General features: G+C 40.3%; 1 protein-coding gene across 2 annotated transcripts in view; it reads left to right on the top strand.

Moving 5' to 3' along the window:
* The window catches only part of ARHGAP18 (Rho GTPase activating protein 18), a 170,842-nt gene extending 153,636 nt beyond the window's left edge, over window positions 1-17,206 (top strand). For both annotated transcript variants that reach the window (XM_080664730.1, XM_080664729.1), the window contains exons 12-15: window positions 369-509; window positions 10,465-10,589; window positions 14,458-14,519; window positions 15,685-17,206. In XM_080664730.1, the coding sequence (XP_080520856.1) occupies window positions 369-509; window positions 10,465-10,589; window positions 14,458-14,519; window positions 15,685-15,776 (420 nt within the window). In that variant the 3' untranslated portion in view covers window positions 15,777-17,206. The remainder of the gene's footprint in view (window positions 1-368; window positions 510-10,464; window positions 10,590-14,457; window positions 14,520-15,684) is intronic.
* Window positions 17,207-22,878: the final 5,672 nt, after the last annotated feature.

Here is a 22,878-nt window from a genome sequence, read left to right as displayed (position 1 = left end):
CATTAGACAGGGACTGCGGGTTAGCTGGAGTTGAGGCTGTAGAGAGGTAGCCCCTAATGCCAGTCTCCTCAGGCTGTTACATCTTAGCATACCAGGCATTGATGACGGCCACTATGTCCTTGAGCCTCTCCAAGCCTCCTCTTGAACCTTGCAAGTAGATGGTGAATTGCATCCTGCAGATAAGATACCCTGTGCACATAGTGAATGAATAATACAGTGCATTTTGTTTCACCGATTTAATGCAAATGGCATGCAAAATGTCATAGTCTCATTAAAGAGGTGAAGCCCTTACTAAGTATAATTATTTACATAGATCAAAATGCTGCCACTTCTTTTCCCTCCCCAAACTTAGTTGCATTTCTCCACAGATTCCCAAGTTTCTTGTCAACCAAGTGAGGAAGCAAAACACCGAAAATCTTAAGAAAGATAAGAAAACAATGAAGAAATTGCTGAAGAAAATGGCTTATGACCGAGAAAAATATGACAAGCAAGATAGAAGTACAAATGATGTAAGAAAACCTTGAAGTTATGTATTTGCACAGATTTCAGTATTGTTTTTAGTATCACACACAGCAAAGAGGTCTGCATGTGTTTGTTGTGTGACTTTCTACACACTCCTAGGTCCTAGACGTGTAAGTGAGAGGCATCCATAGTGGTAAGTACTCCTGCAATGGGTAATGCTTGTCTGGACAGTTGCTCAGGTGTTGGGGATTCAAGGAGTGAGCTGTTAATTGGTAACAAAGGAAGATAAGATCAGAAGGTCTCAGCACACACCCACCCACACATACACAACAAAGCACTTCCTGTAGACGCCAGCCGCCCAGGGAATGTGTAATGTCTAGTGAATTAAGAGTCCCTTGTGTGGACTCGGGTCTTTTTTCTTCAATGTTCTCATCTGTGAAATGGGGAAAAAGAACTAACCCACAAAGACAGAGAGGTCAGTGTTTGTGTTGTGCCTGGGATACTCCTGGACTTCAGTAAGTATTTAAAGGTTCTTCATTGGATCATAAGAAGAATTTGGAGAAAATGAAAATATTTCAAAAAAGAAATATTTATAGACTGCTGTAAGAATACATTAAAATCTGGGTTTAAAATCATGAAATATACATGAAAACACATTTGGGAAGCGAGTTACCAAAGCTCTAACTTGAAACCTTAACATGAAATGAAAGGGTTTCTATTGTTCTATTTACAGTGAAGACACCCCCCCCCACCACCACCATTGAGGTTAGTCAGTTACATGCTGCCATCTTGTGGCATAATGTGGAAATGCAGTTACCAGCCTTTGGTATTTTTGCTTTGGCCTACTTAGGAATCTAGTAATTGAAACAAACAAAAAAATACCTCCTTTATTTATTGATAGCTCTTACTCTTACAAAATAAAATTTCTTGTCTTTAAAGGTTTTGGGTCAATTTTTATGTATCTTAAAAAACAAAATTTAATAAAGGGAAATTATAAATACTATTTCTATTTTTTGCAAAAGGGCTTGATATAGATTAGAAAGGATTTTTGAGATATCATTTCTATTTAACTTAGGATGTTTACTCCTTCTAAAACCACTATAAGTATTTGAGTGTCTTTGTGTTTTGTACCCCTGCTTTTCATATTAACTTAGGTGACTCTCTAGCTTTTTTTTCTTCTGTATGGCAGTTATAACGTGATATTCTGAGGCCCAGTATATAGCTAAGGAAACAGAATTTGTGCTTTACCTTTGTAATAATACATTTTTAAATAAAAATTAGGAGTTACTTTTTGGTAGCATGTAAATAATCTTGTACTTTACAGAAAAACAGCATTTACTTGGATTTCTTTAGTTTTACAGCGTGAGCTGGTCTGAGAATTATCTCTGTACTTGTTAGAAGCTGTTTTGTCATTTGAAGACTTGGGATTTAAATCTCAGTTTTATCATGTATTAGGCATGACTCAGTTTCCCCAAGTTTTGGTTTTCTCTCCTGTGAAATTCAGCAGTTCTTTTAACAAAATGCTGCTAAGTGCCTCCTTGGTTCCAAGCCTACACTCCCTGCCAGGTATTCAAAGGTAGATGGGACTGGTGCTCACCCACAGGGAGCAAGGGGAGGATTGACCTTAGAGGGAGAGGGAGTGTGATGGAAGCCTGAACTGGGAATATTGGGCTACAGAACAGGAAATGGGCATCCGAGAGACCTCGCTGGGGAGCAGAGCTGAGATGTGAAAAACTCTAGATTTTATTCTGGCAGCAAACGGAAGAGACAGGTGTTGCTCGCCGAGCAAGCTTCCTGACGGAGTTGTAGCTGTACGTGATCATGGCCCAGGGGGGTTCGTTCGGCCTGTCGCTTTGGTTGAAAAATTTTAATCAGTTGCCACAATTGTTTTTCAAGTGTCTATTATTTTATTAGGGAGAGTAAATATACATAGGAAACAATTACAGAACAAGAAATAAAGTACAAGACCATATCCAATACTATGGGTATGTGGTGAGTCACTAAATAATCAGTTTTCTGCATAAATTTCCGTCAGTTGCCAGAACTTTAAAGCTAAAAGGTTTAACATAAAAGTCTGGATTTCCATCTTACCTTGACAAATTGTATGTAGGAGCAGGCCTGTGGTCCCCTCTCAGGAGGGGGCCTTCCCTGCAGAATAACCATCATCTGGATCTGAGTAGCAACTGTTCCTTTTGGGTAGAACATGGGCCGACTACTCTGGATAAGCCACTGCCTCCCCCCTCTCCCACCCCTCCCCCGCTGTCTTGTTAGTTTATGTTTCTTGACTCTTTCCCCAAATCATTTGAATATGCAGCACAAAACTATAGGGCATGAAACTGCCCGGGATATTTTATTTGTTTGTTAAACTACTATTTGATGTGTGCCTATATTAAGTGGTTGGCCGTGGAAGAGGAGCTGGGAAAAGAGGCCAACAGATGGTAGGACGTAAGAGAAAGTTGAAGATTGTAGCGTCTTAGAAGCTCGGAGGTGGAGGGAAGTAAGTGAAAGAGCTTGGTTAGTGGCACCAGTTTCTGCAGGGAAGCCGAGTAACGTTAACATTGGATAGAGGTCCACTGGAGCTTGCATTTGGAAGGTCACTTTCTCCAAAGCATTGTCATTGCATGTTGATGGAAGAAGCCAGATCGCCAGAGACTGAAGGATGTAAGACAGGAGGTTGTAGATCGTGAAAATTCTTCAAGGTCATATTTTAAAAAGCATTTTGTATGCTATTAATGCTAACTATACACTGAGTGGCCAGATTATTATGATCTCTGAACGCATAATAATCTGGCCCAGTGCATGAATTCGTGTGTGTGTGTGTGTGTGTGTGTGTGTGTATTAGAGGCCCAGTGCATGATTTCGTGCATGGGTGAGGTCCGGCCAGCCTGGCCAGGGGGAGGGGACATGGGCAGTTGGCCGGCCTGCCTGCTGGTCGAACTCCTGGTCGAGGGGACAATTTGAATATTAGCCTTTTATTATATAGGATATACACTGAGTGGCCAGATGATTATGCGTTCAGAGATCATAATAATCTGGCCACTCAGTATATATAATCAAGCATTTATATTATTAAGACATGCTTGACTAGGTAAATGAATAGTATAAACCAGGTTGTAAGGGACACCCTCAATCTACTTAATAAGATATATTTTTTAATGACTACAGCATATCAATTGTTTTGGTACAAATGTAAATTTTTGAATTTCTTAAATACTAATGAGACTCATCTCTTAATTACTTCAGGAAGAAACTCTTGGTAAAAAATAACAAAAAGGTAGACCATTACAAATAACCATGTAATGATAGCCTTCAATTATATAGTTGGGATTGATATCACACCCTCCCACACACATAAACACACCATGCACACATGCATATACACACCATCACACGTCCGAAGCATGTGCTTGAAGACATAGCCCCAGCTCTGCTATTTGTAAGACAATAGTGACAAGTCATTTTACATCTCTGGGCCTCAGTTTCTTCTATAAAATGAGAGGGTAAGGTCAGATTAATGGGATTTAACCATAAGTATGGCTAGCAGCATCTTGCACTGGAACATTTCTATATATACTATTATGAGATTTTCCTAACATACACAAAAATAGAATAGTATATGAACCCCCATAAACCCATCACCAATAATCAGACTAATTTTTCTGATCTTATTTCATCTTGTCTCTCACACCCTTTCTCCTTTTAGTATTTTTAAGGAAAATAGAGATATCCCATTCTTTCCTCCATAATTGCCTTAGAGTGCATCTTTGCCTGATAAGGATCCAGAGCAGCTTTGGTGAGCATCTAGTCATGAATTACTGGATCCTGCAAGCCTCCAGTCCATGGTGGAGTTAGATTTGCATAATTTTATTTTTTTCTGTCAGTCAAGCTCACCTGACAAAGTAAAGGGAAGCTGCACATGTAGGAAAGCATGTGGGCACACAGCGGGGCTCTGTGAGAGTCTGTGAAATAAGTCAAACTGCTCAGCACATCTGTCCTCACTGGTAGAGGGAACAAAAGTCCTCTCTCCCATGGTTACCTCAGTGTTAACTCGGGGTGATCTAGTGTCATACACTTCATTGATAGTTGAGGAACTCAAGTTTCAGAGAGCTTGTGTGACTGGCCGAAAGCTCCAGAACAATCTTGTAACATTTGAAGGTCTAGAGCTTTGGACATGGACAAGAAATCCATAAGAATCCTGGAGTGGGCAGTGCAGTGTGGGCTCCGGGTCCTTTGTGACGGGTTGTGTGTCTTCAGTCACATCTCCATTTAGAAGTCCATCTCTGGTTTCACTGACAGCTCTGACCCAGGCATTGTGGCCAGTCTTGTTTCAAGCATCTGCTTTAGGTGTTCAAACAGTGTTTGGATCTACCTGGGGACCAATGTGGAAAATCAAGTTACAATATCAGGCGCAAAATCATGTTTTTAAGATATCCTTTGATTTTTTTATAGTGCATAAAAATATCATATTAAAAGAGAAAACTATCAGAGCTTATTTCTTTGTAAATTAAATGTTTAACTCTGAAAGCTCTTTCTGACCCTTCTTTAAAATTCTCTGAATCTGTGAGTTGGGTAAAAGTTTCAGCATTTGGATAACCAAGGCCCAATTATAATCAGAACAGAGACAGTTCAAGCTAGTAGAGAATGCCTTCTATATTTTTACCTCCAATCAGACTAACATGATGAATATGCCATTTTAGTTTAAGATACCTTGCTAAAATGTCCTTGTTTAATTTTCTAAAATATGTGTTATGCTGTCTGGCCATTTTTTGAGATAGCTATATTCCCGATTTGCCCTTTTGAAGATAAAAGTTTTCTCTGTAGCATGAAAAATGTCAGCTTTTCATTTAAATTAGCTTTTAATTAAAAAAAAAAAGATTGAATGCCTTTTCTAAAGTTCTGACATTATATTTCTAATGTCTAGAGTGCAAAAATATGAGTAATGTAGTGTTTATCTATACCTTATGAAAAAAACGACCAAAATCTTTATTTATCCAAAGAATAATAAAGTCACATTTTTAGAAATATGCTTGAGTTCAAAATGTAAAACATGTAACAACCCTAGGAGATCATTTTCTCTATTATAATAGTCTTTGCATGCATAAGAAATTAACTAACGTTTTGTAAGTTGTAAAACGCTTTGTGACTCAATTTTAATGGTGTATTAGTCAAATACTGCTCTTTTCTAGTCTTGCTGTGCATCACATAACTTCAGCTCACAAGCACGCACGAGCACCCACACACACACACGGAAGGTTACAACGATAATATTATCCACAGATCCAGTTATTATTATGGCTCAGGTTAAGAATAGACTGTTTGGCTTAATGATCAGGCATGTTGTGTATGTTCAAAGTTTGGCAGCTCAGTATAATTAGTATACTGATAGCTTTAGTGTTTGATATAGCATGATTCTGGAGCTTAATGGTAATTGTCATACACCATTTAAATGAGAGCTTTGGCATTACATATTGTTTATCATCTTTAGTAAATATCATTTGGCCACTCTTGTCAAGATATCCAGGAAAAGCTTTCCAGAAACAATTTTCAATTGCTTCATCTTTATCTGTTACGTCTATCAGTTAAACTCATTTCTTCTCCAACTGTAAAGGGCACAGTAGAGTCCACACCGAGTCACACTCAGTCTTTATATTGTTGTGAGAATTTGGATGGGATATGTTACCACAGAAATGAACACTCTGAGAGTTGTTCCTATCCCCACCAGGGCACACACTTCCCTAGTAGAACATAGGTTCCTAGTTGTCAGGGAATGTGGCCAGTCAGCCTGGGAAGGTGCTGTGTGCCATTGGCCTAGTGAAAAGATTTTCAAGGGCATTGATATTCCATTTCCATGTGAAATGAGTCCAAATTGTAGTTAGTCATTTGGGAAGGGTTAAACTCACCCAGAGCTGGCCAGGCATCACCCCCTGCTCACTGAGGGGAAGGGTGTGAGAAATGTTTAATTCCACAGCCACAAGGAACCTGTACCAATGCCACTTCCAAAGCCATAACATGGCAGTTACCTAACATTTCACATATGCGTGAGAACCCTTAAGTGCCCCCAGGACCTGGTACCTGGGCCTCTTCCCTCCAAACTCGAATTATCAGAAAGGCTCTGGGTTCCTGTGTCAGCTATGGAACTGACTCCACACTGACCTCAGGGCTGTGTTTTATAGGGAAGGATGGCCATACTCTCCAAAGGATGATCCCTGAACTCACGGAGAACCTGTGGACTGTAGTCATATTATGGGGCCTTCAGCTGTCCATGAGCTTCTTGGAGAAAAAGGGGCTACATCCTTAAGCAGATGCAGGCTAATGCTGGTGACTCCCTGCAGGAGAAAATGACTGAATTATCCCTGTAGTATCTTTAATTCTGGTTCCCACTCTTCTTTCTTTCCTGTGTGTTCTCAGGAGGGGAGGGAATACTGTGTGGTCGACAGAGGCAATGAACTGGTGTCTTTTAAACAATGTTCCTAAAACTATTTTTTTGCTAATAAGGAAGTACACATTGTTATAGTTTACTAGAGGCCTGGTGCATGAAATTTGTGCACGGGGGTGGGGGTGGGGGGATCCTCTCAGCCCAGTCTGCACCCTCTCCAATTCGGGACCCCTTGGGGGATGTCCAACTGCCGTTTAGGCCCGATCCTGGGGATTGGGCCTAAACCGGCAGTTGGTCATCCCTCTCACAATCCTGGACTGCTGGCTCCTAATCGCTCACCTGCCTGCCTGCCTGGTTGCCCCTAACTGCCTCCCCTGCTGGCCTGTTGCCCCTAACTGTCCCCCCCCCCCCCCGCTGGCCTGGTCAACCCCAACTGCCCCCCCCCCCCGGCCAGCCTGGTCGCCCCTTACTGCTTCTCCCCACTGGCCTGGTTGCCTCTTACTGCCCCCCTCCCCCAATCCCATCCCCCACCCCCGCCGGCCTGGTCACCCCACGCAGCCTGCTGTTCAGTCGTTTGGTCATCCCTCACTAACCCCCTCCTGGCCTGGTCACCCCACGCAGCCTGCTGTTCAGTCATTTCGTCGTCCCTCACTAACCCCCCTGCCCGCCTGGTCATAGGCAGCCATCTTGTGAGGGTGTGAGGGTCAATTTGCATATTACCTCTTTATTATATAGGATTTTATTCTAGAGACATTTTACTATTATTAGCATACCAATTTTAGTGAGAAATATTTTTGAATGATTCATTTAATCAATCAACATTGATAGATGGCTACAGATGTGACTCAGACATGTGGCATGTGACTGGGATACTGGTTTCCGTAATAAAAGAGATCCAGTGGAAGGAGGAATTCCCTTTGATCCTGTGGACTATGGAAAGTTCCACGGAGTTTGAGGTATTTGAGCTGGGTCTTAAAAATTGATAGTGAGATATTTCAGAGGTGAAATAGAGCATATATAAAAATTGGAAAGTGTGGTGCTTATAGTAAATTTTGACTGGCCTTTTTCATTCAAACAGTAGAATGTGCCACAAGGACTAATGGGGGGAAAGGCAGGGAGCAGAGTAAGGTTGCTGTAACTCTCTATGACAATATATTATTTTTCTGGGTTATTTTGCTTTTATAACTCACTTATTGTGGACCTTCTGGATATGAAAACTTAATCATATCACCTTACTTTATTTTCTTTTTTGTTTTTCTGAGAGGAAGGAAGAGGGAGAGAAAGAAACATCAATGATGAGAATCATTGATCGGCTGCCTCCTGCATACCCCCTACTGGGGATTGAGCCCGAAACCCAGACATGTGCCTTGACCAGAAGTCGAACAGTGACCTCCTGGTTCATAGGTTGACACTCAACCATTGAGCCACACTGGCTGGGCACCTTGCTTCACTTTAAATGTCAGCATATAAGATATAATTATTGGAACAATTTTTGTCACTATCACTTTTACCAAGAAAAACTATATCCAAGAATATTGGGCACTATGACTTAAGCAGAATTCCCTGGCTTTTAAATCAGCTATAGAGTAGATCACTGTCTGCAAACCCTAGCCTGCTATTCCAGGCCTTCTGAAATTCAATAACAATAAACCAACAGTTTCCAAAATACCAATATTTGTGTCCCTAACTGAGTAGACGATTTGGATTGGGTTTTGGCAACATGGACTCCGTGCTTCAGCTGTTGCTGTTACAGGGTTCACTCCAGCATTCGAGTCCCGGGGCCAGCTCATTGCTCCCCACGTCCTCTGTGGAAACACACGGTGGAGGCCAGGCCGGCAGGCGGCACGGCCACAGCAGGATAGAAGTAGAGATGAAACCCCAGGGAGAAGAGGGAGAAGAGCATGTAGCATAATCCCTAAGATATAGCACTGATGTAATAACTGCTTTGAAAGAATAAGGTAACCACACTCCCACGTGAAATGCCCCGTCCATTGTAAGAAGCAGCTCGCTTTCCAAAATGTTACAAATGAAAATAAAATCTGTCACAGACTTGAAGAAAAAGGGAAGTCAGACCTGTATCCTAGAAGCAAGGTGGAGGTCAGACACTAGATCAGCTATCAGGCCAGACTCCATGCCTCCGAAACTGGAAGGCAGCAGACCAAGGCAGGGGTCCTGGCGCGGAGGGGCAGAGGTACCAGGAGGTGAGGGATCTGGGCACAGGTTAGGGTTGGGACGTCTTTTAGGGATCAGGTTGAGCATAACCCCCCCCCCACCACCACCACCACCCTGGGGCAGAGAAGTTAGATAAGGACACAAGGAATGCAGTTCCTCACCTGGCAGGGGAGTGAGTGGTTGGCCCCAAATGCTTTGTCTCTGTCTGGGTTGGGCCTGATAAACCTGTGGCCTTTCACTGAGTGGTCAGGTGACCGTGACAGGGTTTCTGAGTTGCCACCAGGCCCTCTATGGTCTCTCTGCAGGTGTAGCAGGTGTTTGCCGCCCTGTGAGGAGGTCTTACACCATCCGCGCTCCCTTGTACAGTCTTTTGCAGTGTAGCTTCTTTCCTGACGCCCACACTACATCCCAGGTGTTACTCAGGAGCAGTGTTAAATCTCTTGGAGATGCCTACATTTTTATGCAGCCTAATACTAAAGCCATATTATTTTTTATGAACTTTGAAATCACGTTGATTCCTCCTATGTTATATCCATGTTGTGTGTTTGGGGAAAATAAAGCAATTCAAGCCCATGTGCATTAAAAAAACTATTGTGAGCCCCAAAATAATATTGTGCAATAAAGGACTTGTGTCTTATTTATCTGCTAGATAAGTAGACTTAGCACAATGCCTAGTACTTAGTAGATGCTTAATAAATTTGAGGGTACTTGTAATGTATAAAGCATTATCTTTAAACATTTGTGCAGGTTGTTTTTTCTAGGGTCTGATTAAGACATATGGTTATAAGTAATAAATTATTTATTTTAGCAGAATGATTAGGGATTAATTAAGCCTAATATTTTGAATGCCATAGCTGATATTTTGGTATTATAATCCTCAAAATATTTCCTTGATATCCCTCCAAATACATATCATAAATTCAAAGTATGTGGTCACCCTGTAAGCTCATTAGTTAAGTGAGGATCAAACACAATGCCAATGTGTTAGAAAAGTGTGTTTCTTTTTATTTTTACTTTAATATTCTTGGGGACAAGAATTTTTTGTCAAATGTTGTGAATGTGCCGGAAGATTTAAAAAATGCACACATTGAAACAGCGCACAAAATACCTATTCTGATTCAATGTCATAAATTGCTGCATGAAGAAGCACCCTCCCCTAGATAACCCTCAGAAGTCGGCACTTAATATGGCAGTAATGGTTATTGCTGTCATTCTTTACATCTTTAAAAATAATTAAGCATTACTGCACAGGCATTATAAAGTTCCCCTATCACTATTAAGAGGATATTTGAGGTTTGATGTAATTTAGCAAATTACATTATACAGTAGTTAAGGTTTTTATGTAGTGAAGTAAAATGCATAGTAGTTAAGCACACTTACCATATAATGCATCGCACAGAGTTACAAGTTCCAGCTGCCGCCAGCTTTGTTCCAGTGTCATTATTGCTTTGCAGGCTGACGTTCCTCAGGGAGTGATTCGAGTGCAAGCTCCTCATCTTTCCAAAGTTTCCATGGCAATACAGCTCACGGAAGAACTAAAAGCCAGTGACGTGCTTGCCAGGTTTCTCAGCCAAGAAAGGTAGAGGCCTGTTTTGTTTTAATTATTTCATGGAATAACTCACTTGCTCGCTTGTCCCCTCCCTTCCTTGCCCCGCCCTTTTTTTATTTTATTTTATACTATGGGTGGTATGAAGTGCATAGAATTGTTGTCTCTTCAGCAGAGAAGTGGAGCAGACCTAACAGTTCTACTGTTGGAATGAGTCAAGTTCACCTAATGTAGTTCGTGTTTGCGTGGAGCCTGTTTCAAGCGGGGATGTCCGAGCATCCCTTCAACGGCCTGCCCGGGCCTGGCTCATGAGACCACGTGGTCGTCCTTCCAGACTGTGGTGATTGGGGGTTAATTACTGTGTATTAGTATGATCGCTAATTGGGATACAGGAGGATCAAAACAAACAAATAAAAGACACGTCCTTTTCTATAAAATATAATGCATAAAAATGCTTACCTTTAAAAGCAGAAGGTAAAGGATTAAGGGAGGACAACCAGCCCCTGGAGCTCCTGCCTTCACTGAGTTGCCCAGCCTTCCCCTCTGTTCGGGGCGGGTGGGGCAGGAGTCCTTTGAAAGCCATTGGCATCTTTCCGATGATATCAGAGCTTACACTTATCTTTTCTTGACATTTCAAGGTCCAAACAAGTGTATTGGGTTTTTGGTTTTTAGCCTTTGAATTCTTATTTTTAGCTAAGGTTATATTGGTAATGCCCTCCTCCTCCCCATGTCCACTCATTGAAAATGAACTGATGCACATTTTTAAGAAGCCAGGGAAACCGGGGCCTTGCCATCTCAGCCCAGGAAAGTGGTCTTAGCCTTCCATAGACTTCCATCTCCTCCCGTTAACATTCAGGGGCCTCCTTGCAGCTTTCTTCAAATGCTCTCCGATTGTCACACAGTTACCCCCAGCCCTTACCATGTCTCTGCTCCATGGAAGGCCCTCTGCTCAATGTTGGAAGGGGTATAAACATATATTTTAAAGTATCTCCCCTCGGGCTTTATAAAGTGGGAAAAGCGATGAGCCTGCGTAGCGAGCAGATGGTGATGAAATAAAAGAGAGGCTTATTGGTAATATCTGGGCTTTCAGTAAGTTAGCGTGAACTTCCCTCTCAACAGCGCTCCATAGTACGTTCTCATGTTACTTCTGTCTTCCTGATGAGAGAGACTTCCCAGAGCCACGCATTTTGTGGGCAGCGGAGCTGAATTCTAAATCTTTGGTTTCTGTCTCCAAAGGCAGTCCTGAACCACTGTCCAGATGGGCTAGGTCTGCTAGAGACCATCTCTGATCTGGGGCTCATTGGTGCGGAGTCTGGGAGCAGATGGAATTTGGGGGGATTAAGTTCAGGGGCAGTTAGAATTTCTCAGGATTAAGTCCTGGGAGCAGTTGAATTTTTCAGATGTCTTTGCTCCCTAAAGGGTCTCTGACCTAAAATGCCGTCAATCCGCTTCCTCTCTACACCCTGCCAGGGCTTAGATGCCAACTGTTGCCATTGTCCCCACCAGACTGTGGGAAGAATTCTTCCCGTCCCAGAGAGTGTACCTGGAGGTGTGGCCAGACTCCAGACGGAGGTCGCTCTTCCAGGCTGGATCTGGCTAATTTACAGAGCATTTACTTTCAGGACACTAGTGCTCAATGTAGTCGGCACTTTTGTTCCTCTACGTGCTGATAATACAAGATGTGGTGATGACGTTGTATAATACATTCAACTGTGCCTTTTAATATTTAGGGTATTATAGAAAGCACCAGCTTTGTGACAGTTGCTTTCTGTATATTTGGATTTTCTGCCGGTGGTGCTTTTATTAAATAAGCATTTGCTACCTGCTGGGGCAGAGTCCTTCTATTTCCTCCCTTTTCCCCATCCTGCTCCACCCAGAGGGAAGTCCAGTGAACTCTGCCCATTTGCCTCCTTTTCCCCCAAGTCTTCACCCCTTTCCTTATGCTTGGGGGTGCTGGAGGCCAATGATTTAGATTAAAATGCCAGCTTTTCCTATTTCATCTTGGCTGGTTTTTATAATGTCTTTAACTTTCAGGTTCCTCATTTATAAAAGTGAACTATGATAGGACTTACATTATTGTCTTGTGATGATTAACTAGGAAAATGACCATGAAGCACACAGCACTGTCTGGCTGGGCCATCTAATAATTGAAATGCTCAATAAATGTTTATATATATATTTTTTTTTTCTCCCACTATTTCCCCTCCTTCTCTCATTTGCATTCCACCTGCGTGGGGGCAGTTAGAAATCCTACTTTTGTCCATCCTCGTCCTCCCCTACTTTTTCTACCAAAGCCAAGAGTACATGAATGACATAAAATAGATGCACAATAAATTGCACATTCACTCACCAGTCTTGATAAAGGCTGTTTCCTTTTCTTTGTGTGTGGACTTGTTGATTAGTATTACATAAAAGGTTATGTGTACCAGGAAATCTACTTTATGTTTCTCTCAATTGGAACAAGAACACAGATAATGGGGAAGCAATCTGAGAGCAATATTGGATGAGATTTTTTAAAATCTAGTCTACCAAAACATTCAATTTTGTTTTCATAGGAATAATGACTCTTGGTATACTCATAGTTTACCAGGAAATGTACTACATTATAAATAAAAATATAATTATTAAATTATTTAATTTCAAAAATAAGCATACACCAGTTTGACCAGTTTGGAAACAAAATCTCCTAGTTAGAATGCAAGTCAGCAGGTGGGTCTTATGCGTGAGGACATTATATGTCCCTGAGCGGAGTAGAGTAGACAGAGTTGGATAACCAGCTAAGTCATTACATGGTTGGTTAGGAAAGCTTCTGCCATACCATATTTTTCATAACAGTTTGGATAAAAGTCAGTCTTGGTTTTCTCTTCTCAGTTCCAGGGAATGTGCCTTCAGGGCCTTATCTGAGTGGTTCACAAACTTTCCTATGCATCAGCACCCACTATAGAGCATTTAAAAAGATTCTTAGGCTTCATCTAGACATACTAAATCAGAGTTTTCAGAGCTCTGGGACAGAATTTTTAGCAGGTTTTGCAGGTAATTAGTATTAGTATTCAAAAACCACCAAATTTTACCAGTTTTTATTGTTTGAACCTAATGTCTGGAATAGCTTATCCTTTGAAGAGTTTAACCCTGTAAATGCACGCTATGGTAAAGTATTCGCTTCTACTTTGAGTGTATATACCTCTCATATTTGGATGGCCAACACAGGGAGGGTTATGAGCCATGTCCAGTTCTTTACATTTATCTTGCATGGCATCAGACCTGTCAGCACAGCAAACCCCTGATAAATACTATGGAATAAATGCCTTGGGAAAACTAAGGTGCAAATATTTCTTTTCATAGTTTTAGTAGGACCTTTTTGGTCCCTATGCTAAGTAGATGGTCATATTATTTTATTGGCAATTAAAATGTTATGTTACCTTCTTTTTAATTTTACAAATTTAGATATTCACTTATTATTCTGCTTTTAGATGTATGATTCCATTTGTTTATTTTTATTTATTTTTCATCTTTTATTTTTGAAAGTATTACATTTGTCCCCCTTCCCTCCCCCCCTCCCCCACTGACTTCTTCTAGCCCACTGCCCGCCCCTCCCCAGGCCTTCACCACCTTATTGTCTGTAACCCTGGGTTATGCATATAAGTTCTTTGATTGATCTCTTCCTATGCATCCACCCTCCACTGCCTTTCCTCTGCCATTTGTTTATTTTAATTTACAGGTGTGACATTTTTATTACATATTAGGCACATTTAACAGATGGGAAAATACAAATGTGGAGGTAATTACAGTGTGTCTAAGTTATGAATTTTCCATACAAGCTAGAATTCCCCAAGCACATTAAAGTGATTTACTTGCAAGCTGTCTGATGATATAACTAATCCGTTTGTTTTGTCCCTAATAGTGGGATTGCCCAGACACTCAAGAAAGGGGAAGTTTTTTTGTATGAAATTGGAGGGAATATTGGTAAGCACATTTTTTTCTCTCTGTATTTCATATGCTGACTGGACATTGCCAATGATTATTATTTATATCTTTGTGGGGAAGGGAAGGTAGGAGGAGTAACATATAGCACAATGTACATTGTTGATGAGTACTACGGATTTGTTTAGTGGTCAGGCCTTTCTCTTCAGACTTTGAGCTCCTTCTGTACAAATTCCCATCCATGTTGAATCTTGGCAAAGGCAAGTTCCCTAAAATAGATATAATTTCTAGAATGGTTAATAAAGTTTTTCAAAACTTTTTTCCTTTTTTATTATGCTTATGTTTCATCTTAATAAAGGAAGTAGTTGAGCTTTTTTAAGACCAAGATAACACTTTTATTATAGTGCAGTACTAGATATTTTTAGTGAAAGCATAAGTTATTTTTGCCATTGCTGATTGCCTACTAAATAGCACACACACATATGTTAGTAATTTAAGAAACAGAAATAGGATACATGGATTAATTTTGACCATGTCTTATATTTTATTTGCCTATTTATTGTACTCATATCTTTATTAAAATTTAAAATACATGTTTCCCCCATTTTTTGAGCCTTATAATGGTAAGGGTGGAATTGTTAACAAATAATTGAAATGGTGTTTATTTCAAAATAGTAATTGGAAGTATTTTAAGGTAAGTTTTGTAGAATTCTTTTTTTAGGACTTAAAAATGTTAGCAAGTGTTAAAAGTTGAATGCAGAACTATGAAGGCTCATTTTTGAAATTTAAATAGCCACAGCTCCAGTAGAAACCTGCAGTTGTTACCTTGATTAGTAAGGAATATTTAAATATTAATATATTTTATTTTATATTTTACTCTTAGATTTTGGGGAATTAAGAGTGATTTTTTCTTAGGGGGATTCAAAACTGTTGTCACCCTTAATAAATGTGAATACGCTTTTAAGGAACCATTTAAAAGCCTATCATGCAAAGTACTTTCAACCTCCTAAATTAATTTGAAACATGTGCATTTATAGAAAGACCACAAAATTGGCTTCTTTAATGTTTTTTGGCCAGTTTTACTAGTATAATTTTATGGGAGTTATCAAACGATGAAAAATATTTAAAGTCTAAGACACAGGCCTACGTTTAAAATTGCATCCCAGTCACCTCACTGTATGAAACAAATGCAACATGTCGTTAATAGGGGAACGCTGCCTCGATGATGACACGTACATGAAGGACTTATATCAGCTCAACCCGAATGCTGAATGGGTTATAAAGTCCAAGCCTTCGTAGAAGACCTGCTGAGATAACCCCCGGACTTCCTCAGTAATACTCGCTGGGTCAAGAGTGTAAACAAAGGAACTGCAGGACTCTTTTGCTATTCAGATGCATCCAACCATTGAATAGCGACACTCCCAAGCCTCAAAAAGTTATAGATTTGTGCTGCTGCCAGAATTATGTTAATTATTATGTTGACTATTACTAGAAAATAAGTATCTCTGGAGTGAGAGGAAAGAGGCTTAATGAACTTGTAGGCTGTTTTCATATACTTTGTGAAATGTGCCCAGATGTGACATAGTTGTTGTTTTTTTATATTAAATATACCCTCTTCCCTCTCACTTTTTTTTTCTCCTAAAATCATGTATACAGTAATATATACTTTCTTACCTTTCTCTCCTCCTTACATCTGCCTGACCCCAATGAGGTTTGCTTTTTAACGGAAAGGATAACAAATGCCAGGTATGGCCAGTTGTGAAATTAGGACATCTTAAAACAGCCCGGACTCAGTAGTATTCCTGTGACTATCAAATGTTGAATATTCATCTCTTTGAATCATTTGTTCAAAAGATAACATTCTCCTTCTCCCTGCTGTATCATATGAAGTGATTTGCATTTTTTCAGTTCATCTGACATATGTGCACAGAGCTGTATCCACTACCAAGAAAATAGAACTGTCAGAAACTGCCAATTACCCCTGAACCATTAAAGACTTGTATACTAAGAATAAATAAAATATGTCCATGTGGAATAACTGGATTATGGATAATAAGCGAGTGAAAGCCAAATCACTTCATGTATGCCTCCCTCTTCTAAAAGAAATTTAAAAAGTCCTAGCTAGCTTTACCTATTGTCATACTAGGGATATAAATATGCATGAGAGTCTAATGCAGGAATGGTTGAGAATGTATTCTACCCAAAGAGGGATTTTTTTAAAAAAACCTCATAAGTAAGTCTGCGGGAAGACTTATTCTTCTGGGTATGACACAGTCCTATGAACAAGCTTTTGTCTGTGTACTTATTTTAAATAATCAGAGTAAATTTATTAAAATGCTGCGACAAGTACTATTCCCAGGGATTTTAATGCACAAACTGTATTGTGACAAGAGATGAGCCTCTCTGTAAATAAGAGGAATAAAGTGAGAGAAAAATGTTCAATATTTTATGAGTTTAGAGTGTAGTAAATAAAAGGTGATGTCTATGAGTGCTGCACAAACCGTGTTTATGATACTTTTAGTACTTTAGGAAAAATTACACATTCTCAGAAGCTCTCGATGTCACTCTAATTAGGAGGGAAAATGCTGTTAATGAGAACGGTCATAAATTTTCAGCATATAATTACAAGAACAGCCTGTGGATATATGATCATTTAACTTTTTAGTGATTTGTGCCATTGCTTTTTTATTTAAAAATTTTTTTATAATTAAATGCATTTTTCTAAATTATCTTCTCTTGGAATTATTACTTTTAATCTTACGTGTTCATGAGTGTACTAATGGGCTAATTTTGTTTTTGTTAAAAGACATTTCTACCCTCTTATTGTCCCTATTGCTCCTTTGGAATTTTCCAAATGGGAAGACCTGTGGGAGAAACTTGTTTCCTTCTTTAGTTTTTTCTTAGCAAATTTCTGTTCTTTAAGATTTTTCAAAACACACTGTGTTCTGGTTCTGATTTTGATGATATATATTAATTTCCCAGTTGGCAAGCGGTTTTAATGGTTTAATTTCATGAAAGCACTTAACAACATAAAAGCAAAATCAAGGACTTAAACCAGTTTAGGTATACAACTTCAAAAAAGGCAGTAGTGAATATCATGATTTAGATAAATGGTGTCCTAAATGGTATGCCAACTAATTTTTACCATATTTACAACCCCCGGCGGGTGGGGGTGGAATGAAAAAGTGCCAGATCTTGGTAAATAAATATGAAAATGTCATTTTGAATTTTTCTTAGAACTCAAGACCCATGACCCATGTTCATTGACATTGAACAATACTGCATTTCAATGATTAATATAGATGTCTAGCTACACTTCTAAAGAGGAGAAACTTGATATTGTAGAGCCTCGTATGTTATTGCCTTAGAATTAACCCAAACGCTTTTTTCTTTAGAGAGAGTGGAAGGGAAGGGGAGAGACAGAGATAGAGAAATATTGATGTGAGAGAGACACATCAATTGGTTGCCTCCTGCTTGCACTCCAACTGAGGTACCAGCGCTTGGCCAGAATCGAACCCAGGACCCTTCAGTCCTCAGGCCGATGCTCTATCCACTGAGCTAAATTGGCTAGGGCCCAAATGCTTTTTTGTAATTATTTTTCTAATAAATTTTACTGAGAGTAGATTAGTTTTTATTTGCTTGTCTGTGATGGAAAATAAAAACAACTATATTTGCTTTGAGCCTCAAACATCCTAACTTTTAAGGGAGTTGCTGGTGAAAGGTAGAGAGATATTATTTATGAAAAACTGGTTGCCCTGCACTCTTTGGGAAAAGCAGTTTATTTTCTGACTTACTGGGATTTTTCATTTATTGCCTTTTCCTACTTTTCCTTAAACTGGGTTGCAATTTCAACTTCATTGTCCTGATTTCTCACCTACTGATCAGTAGGTGGCAGTATTGGTCAGGGTTTCCTTTGCGGCTACACTGGGAAGCTTTGAAAGTGAACTTGAGTTCAAAGGTAAGCTGTTCGGATTCGGTGCTGGTTAGGTAGGAACACCATGGATCTCTCATTTTGATCACTAATTCTGAAAATTGTAAATTATAATTCATTTCAGAATTTTTATGTTTAGTCTATTAGTCTGCTTTTATCCTTAACCTGCTGAGTGGAGAAGGCAGAAAAGAGGTTTTTCTGGGTGAGAATTAGACATTTTGGCAATGTCTATTTCAAGCAGAAGAATCATAATGAGGAAAGATAGTGCACTAGGAAGGGAAAAAGAAGGATGTCCAGGATAGAGGACAAAATGGCCTCTATCTTTATTTTAGTGTGTTTGTTTGTTTTTTATTCAGCAAATATTAATTGGTTACCAACATACACTGAGTGGCCAGATTATTATGATCTCTGAACACATAATTTGGCCACTCAGTGTGTGTGTGTGTGTGTGTGTGTGTGTGTGTGTGTGTGTGTGTGTGTATATATATATATATATATATATATATATATATATGAGGCCCAGTGCATGAATTCATGCATGGGTGGGTTTGGCCAGCCTGGCCATGGGCAGTTGGTCGGCCTGCCCGCTGGTCAAACTCCTGGTCAAGGGGACAATTTGCATATTAGCCTTTTATTATATAGGATATACACTGAGTGGCCAGATGATTATGCGTTCAGAGATCATAATAATCTGGCCACTCAGTGTATATGTGCCAGGCATGGCCTACCCTTGAGGTACATCAGTGAACAAAATAACTCTGATAGAGCTTATAGTCTAGTGGAGGGAGACAGATAAGAAATAAAATAAAATGGATTAATAAGCAGATAAAATTACGTGTATGTTGAAAGGGTGTAAGTGCAATGGAGACAGAAAGAAGATGAGCAAGGCAATGGGACCAGAGAGGAGGACAGGCTTATTGCAGTAGGAAACAGGGTCTCGACGGACAGCTGATAACTGAGCAAAGACTTGAAGAAGGTGAGGAACCTGCCACCTGGATACCACATGGAGAAGAGCATTCCAGGCAGAGGGTTTACAAGAACAAAGGCCCAAGGGCAGGAGTGTAGCTGGCTTACCAAAGATTAGCAAGGGTACAGCGTCGCTGGTGGAGTGAGGGCCAGTGAAAGTAATAGATGAGCTCCAAGGTAACACCGGTGGCGATGGGGTTGAGAGCATGGAGAGCCTTCTATTTATTTAGTGGAGCTATAATTTACTAAAATTAGGACATTTTTGAGAGGACAGCAGGACACTGTTGGTAAGGACATTCATGGTGGAGTGATAAGTGGCAGATTCTAGATTTCTAGATATATTTTTGAAGGCAGAACCTACAGGTTTTCTGGTATGAGAGAAAGATTATGCATTTTAAATGAAGAATAACCACAAGATTTTTGATTTGAGCAATTTGAAGCCTGGAGTTCCTAACAAGAGAAGGTTATTCAGGTATTCAGATGTGCTGCGCCAGCACAGCCAAGGGTGAACCTGAGTGGGGGTGGCTGAAAGGCTTAGAAAAGACAGACAAGAGAACGAAAGCTGGGTCTCGGTGAGACGCTGCTTCTCTGAGAGACAGTGACAGTGCCCACAAGCTGTGTCTTTATTTTATAGCAGATGCCACGAGGCAAAGTAAGGGCATGGTCAAGATGTTTACAACATTCTCATGGGTTTCGATCCTACTCAATTACATGCACCTGAAGTCTATCAAGCCCACATCACTCAGGCACATAGGGCTATGTGTTTGGACCATAGGTTCAAGCTTACAACTACAGCTGTTGGCTATAATTGTGCTGGGAGGGCTCTGCCTTCCAAGCTGGGACTTGCACGTGGCCATGAGAGGACTGTGCCCTCTCATTAATCCGAGGCTTGAACCTGTCCAAACACTGTAGCCTCTCCCCACATTCAGAGGAAGGAGGGATTTGGATGTGTTGAGTTTGAGGTGCCTATTGGACATCCAAGTGACAATGTCAAGTACGCAGTTATCTGTGCAGAAGTGTGGGGAGAGGTCTGGGCTGGAGTCATTGGCATGTAAATGGCCCTTCAACTTTAACCATGAGCTTGTGTGAGATCACAGAAAATCCAAGAGCTGAGCCTTGGAGCTACTCAGCAAAGTTAAAAAGGTGAGAAGGAGCCAGCAAAAAGATTACAAGAAGGGACCATTGAGAAAACCAAGAGGTTGTGTTGTGCCAGAAGCCAAGAGCAGAGAGGCTATCCAGGAGAAGGGAGTGATGTAATAGCATCTTCCAATTACAGCTCAAATGAGCTAAAGGCTAGGAATTGACCCTGGATTTATTCATGTGCAGGCCATTGTTGACTTTACTGAGCAGTTTAGGTAAAGTGAGAAAGTCTGGTTTTAGCAGGGTTGAGAGAGTGGGAGAAAAAGAATAAAAATCTGTGAGTTTGGGCATCTCTTATAAGAAGTTATGCTGCTACACAAAGGAGAAAATAAATGCGATGCCAGTAAGCAGAAGAAGAAGTAGGAGGTGCATAGAGGACCTTGAATGCTGGGTTAAATCATTTTTTAAATGTATGCAATTAAATAATAATTTAAGAAGGTAACATAGGTACTGGTGCCAGACTCCTGGGTTAATTAATGTGACCTAAGACAAGTTGCTTACTTGTGCCTCATTTTCTACTTTGCATAATGAGAATTAAAGGAATATTTATTCCTTAGAAGCTTACTAGAATTAATGAATCCATATAAAGGGCCCAGTCCTATATTTTCCTGATAGTAAGTGTTCAATAAACTTCAGTATTTTTTATTAGTGGTAATATAATCAATATTATCAGTTATCAATGTTATCTCTATCTCATTCAGGGTTGTTGGCTCCAATGGCATATTACTTTTCCACCCAGAAATTGGTGGCAATACTTCCTCAGAGTATCTGTAGTACTGTACAGGGCACAGAAATAATTCCAGATCATTTTCCTTCTATTTCAAGTGAGGTCAACTCAACTTTAAATATAATTTGTATCATTTAAGGTAAGCAGACTGGTATAAGGGACAGAGGTCTCTTCCTGCATCCCAGACCAAAAGGCTCAGGAAGAAAACAAACTCTTACCCAGTGCATTTCCACTCTTGATCCCTTTTCCACTCCTGGGGACATTCTGGGCATTTGGTGTTAGAGGCACCTGCTGACAGAGGCCCCACTTCTTGTCTTGTTTTTTTCTGGGTCAGTCATTTTTCAAATCTTACATTTAATAAATATAGCAATAAAATTTTTTCTTTCATTTCAATTGACTTCACATCTCTGCATCTGGACCTGGCATCCAGATTTTTTTTTTTTTTTAACTTCTGACCTAAACTACTGCATGGGGGCCCTGGCTGGTGTGACCAACTGTTAGGGCATCAGCCCATGCACTGAAGGGTTGTGGCTTCGATTTCCCATTGAGGGCAGGTACCTGGGGAAGGAAGCAACCAATTGTTGTCTGTCTGTCTGTCTGTCTGTCTGTCTCTCTCTTCCCCTCCTCCTCCTCCTACTCCTCCCTCCCCCACCTTCCTCCCTTCCATTCTCTCTAAAAATCATGAAAAAAAAAATATCCTAGGGTGAAGATTAACAAGAACAATAATAAAATTTTGTATTGGCTCTGGTAGAAAGGGTTTTCCATGAAAAAGAACTTCTTTGCAGGGTTTCACGAGTTACCTTCACGGGTAGCACATACTGTAGGAGAGAAACACAGGTTGCAAGAGAAACGCTGCTTCTGTGATATTTCCAACCAAAGCCCATGCGCACTGGCTTTGTCACAAGCAAGCTTTTCATCTGGAGACTTGAAGTCTGGATTTCTCAACCAGCGGCACTCAGAGACACTTCAGAGAAAGCAGCCCCCACTCTTCGCTGTCTCCCTCTTTTGATGTTCACCCCTCGTTGCCCCGTTGCCCCGAGGGAGCTCAGTTCTGTCTCTTGTTGCACCTCCAGTAACTTTCACAAAATGGTGGCTTTCATGTAATCTCTGTCTTAAGTCACATTCCAGGCCAAAGCGAACAGGAATTCCTCCCTGTTGAGGGGTTCAGAAGGCGTGTACGGAGAGTGGCCCAGTTCTGAATAGTCAATCAGTTAAAATTTTCTGTCACCTGACAGTAGTCTTCTTACAAATAGAAAAAAGAAGTGATTTAATCATTACCTCTAAAACTCTCGTTTCAATGGGAAGAAGCTTGAAGCACCTCAGCATTGGTTGCTTGAATCACCCTTTTGTATTTGTCAAGAGAGAATTCTACGGAAACCACACAAAGAATTAACTATTGAGAGATCATGCATCACCTTTTGTCCAGGAATCTTGAAACACATTCTAGGACATGCCTGGTTCATACTCACCCTTGTCTTCATGTTAAGGAGGAAGAAGGAATTAACATTCTTGATTGCTAAGAAATGATTGGGCATTACTTGATACTACCTTAAGACAATGTTGCTATGATAGGCATGCGTTAAAGGTTCAGAAAGAAACAAGGCTATCCATTTATTCCACTTTCTTCTCCTTTCTGT

Source organism: Plecotus auritus (genome assembly GCF_963455305.1).
Source record: "Plecotus auritus genome assembly, chromosome: 4".
NCBI lineage: Eukaryota > Metazoa > Chordata > Mammalia > Chiroptera > Vespertilionidae > Plecotus > Plecotus auritus.
The sequence above is the reverse complement of the archived record's forward strand: the minus strand, read 5'-3'. Positions and strand labels throughout refer to the sequence as shown.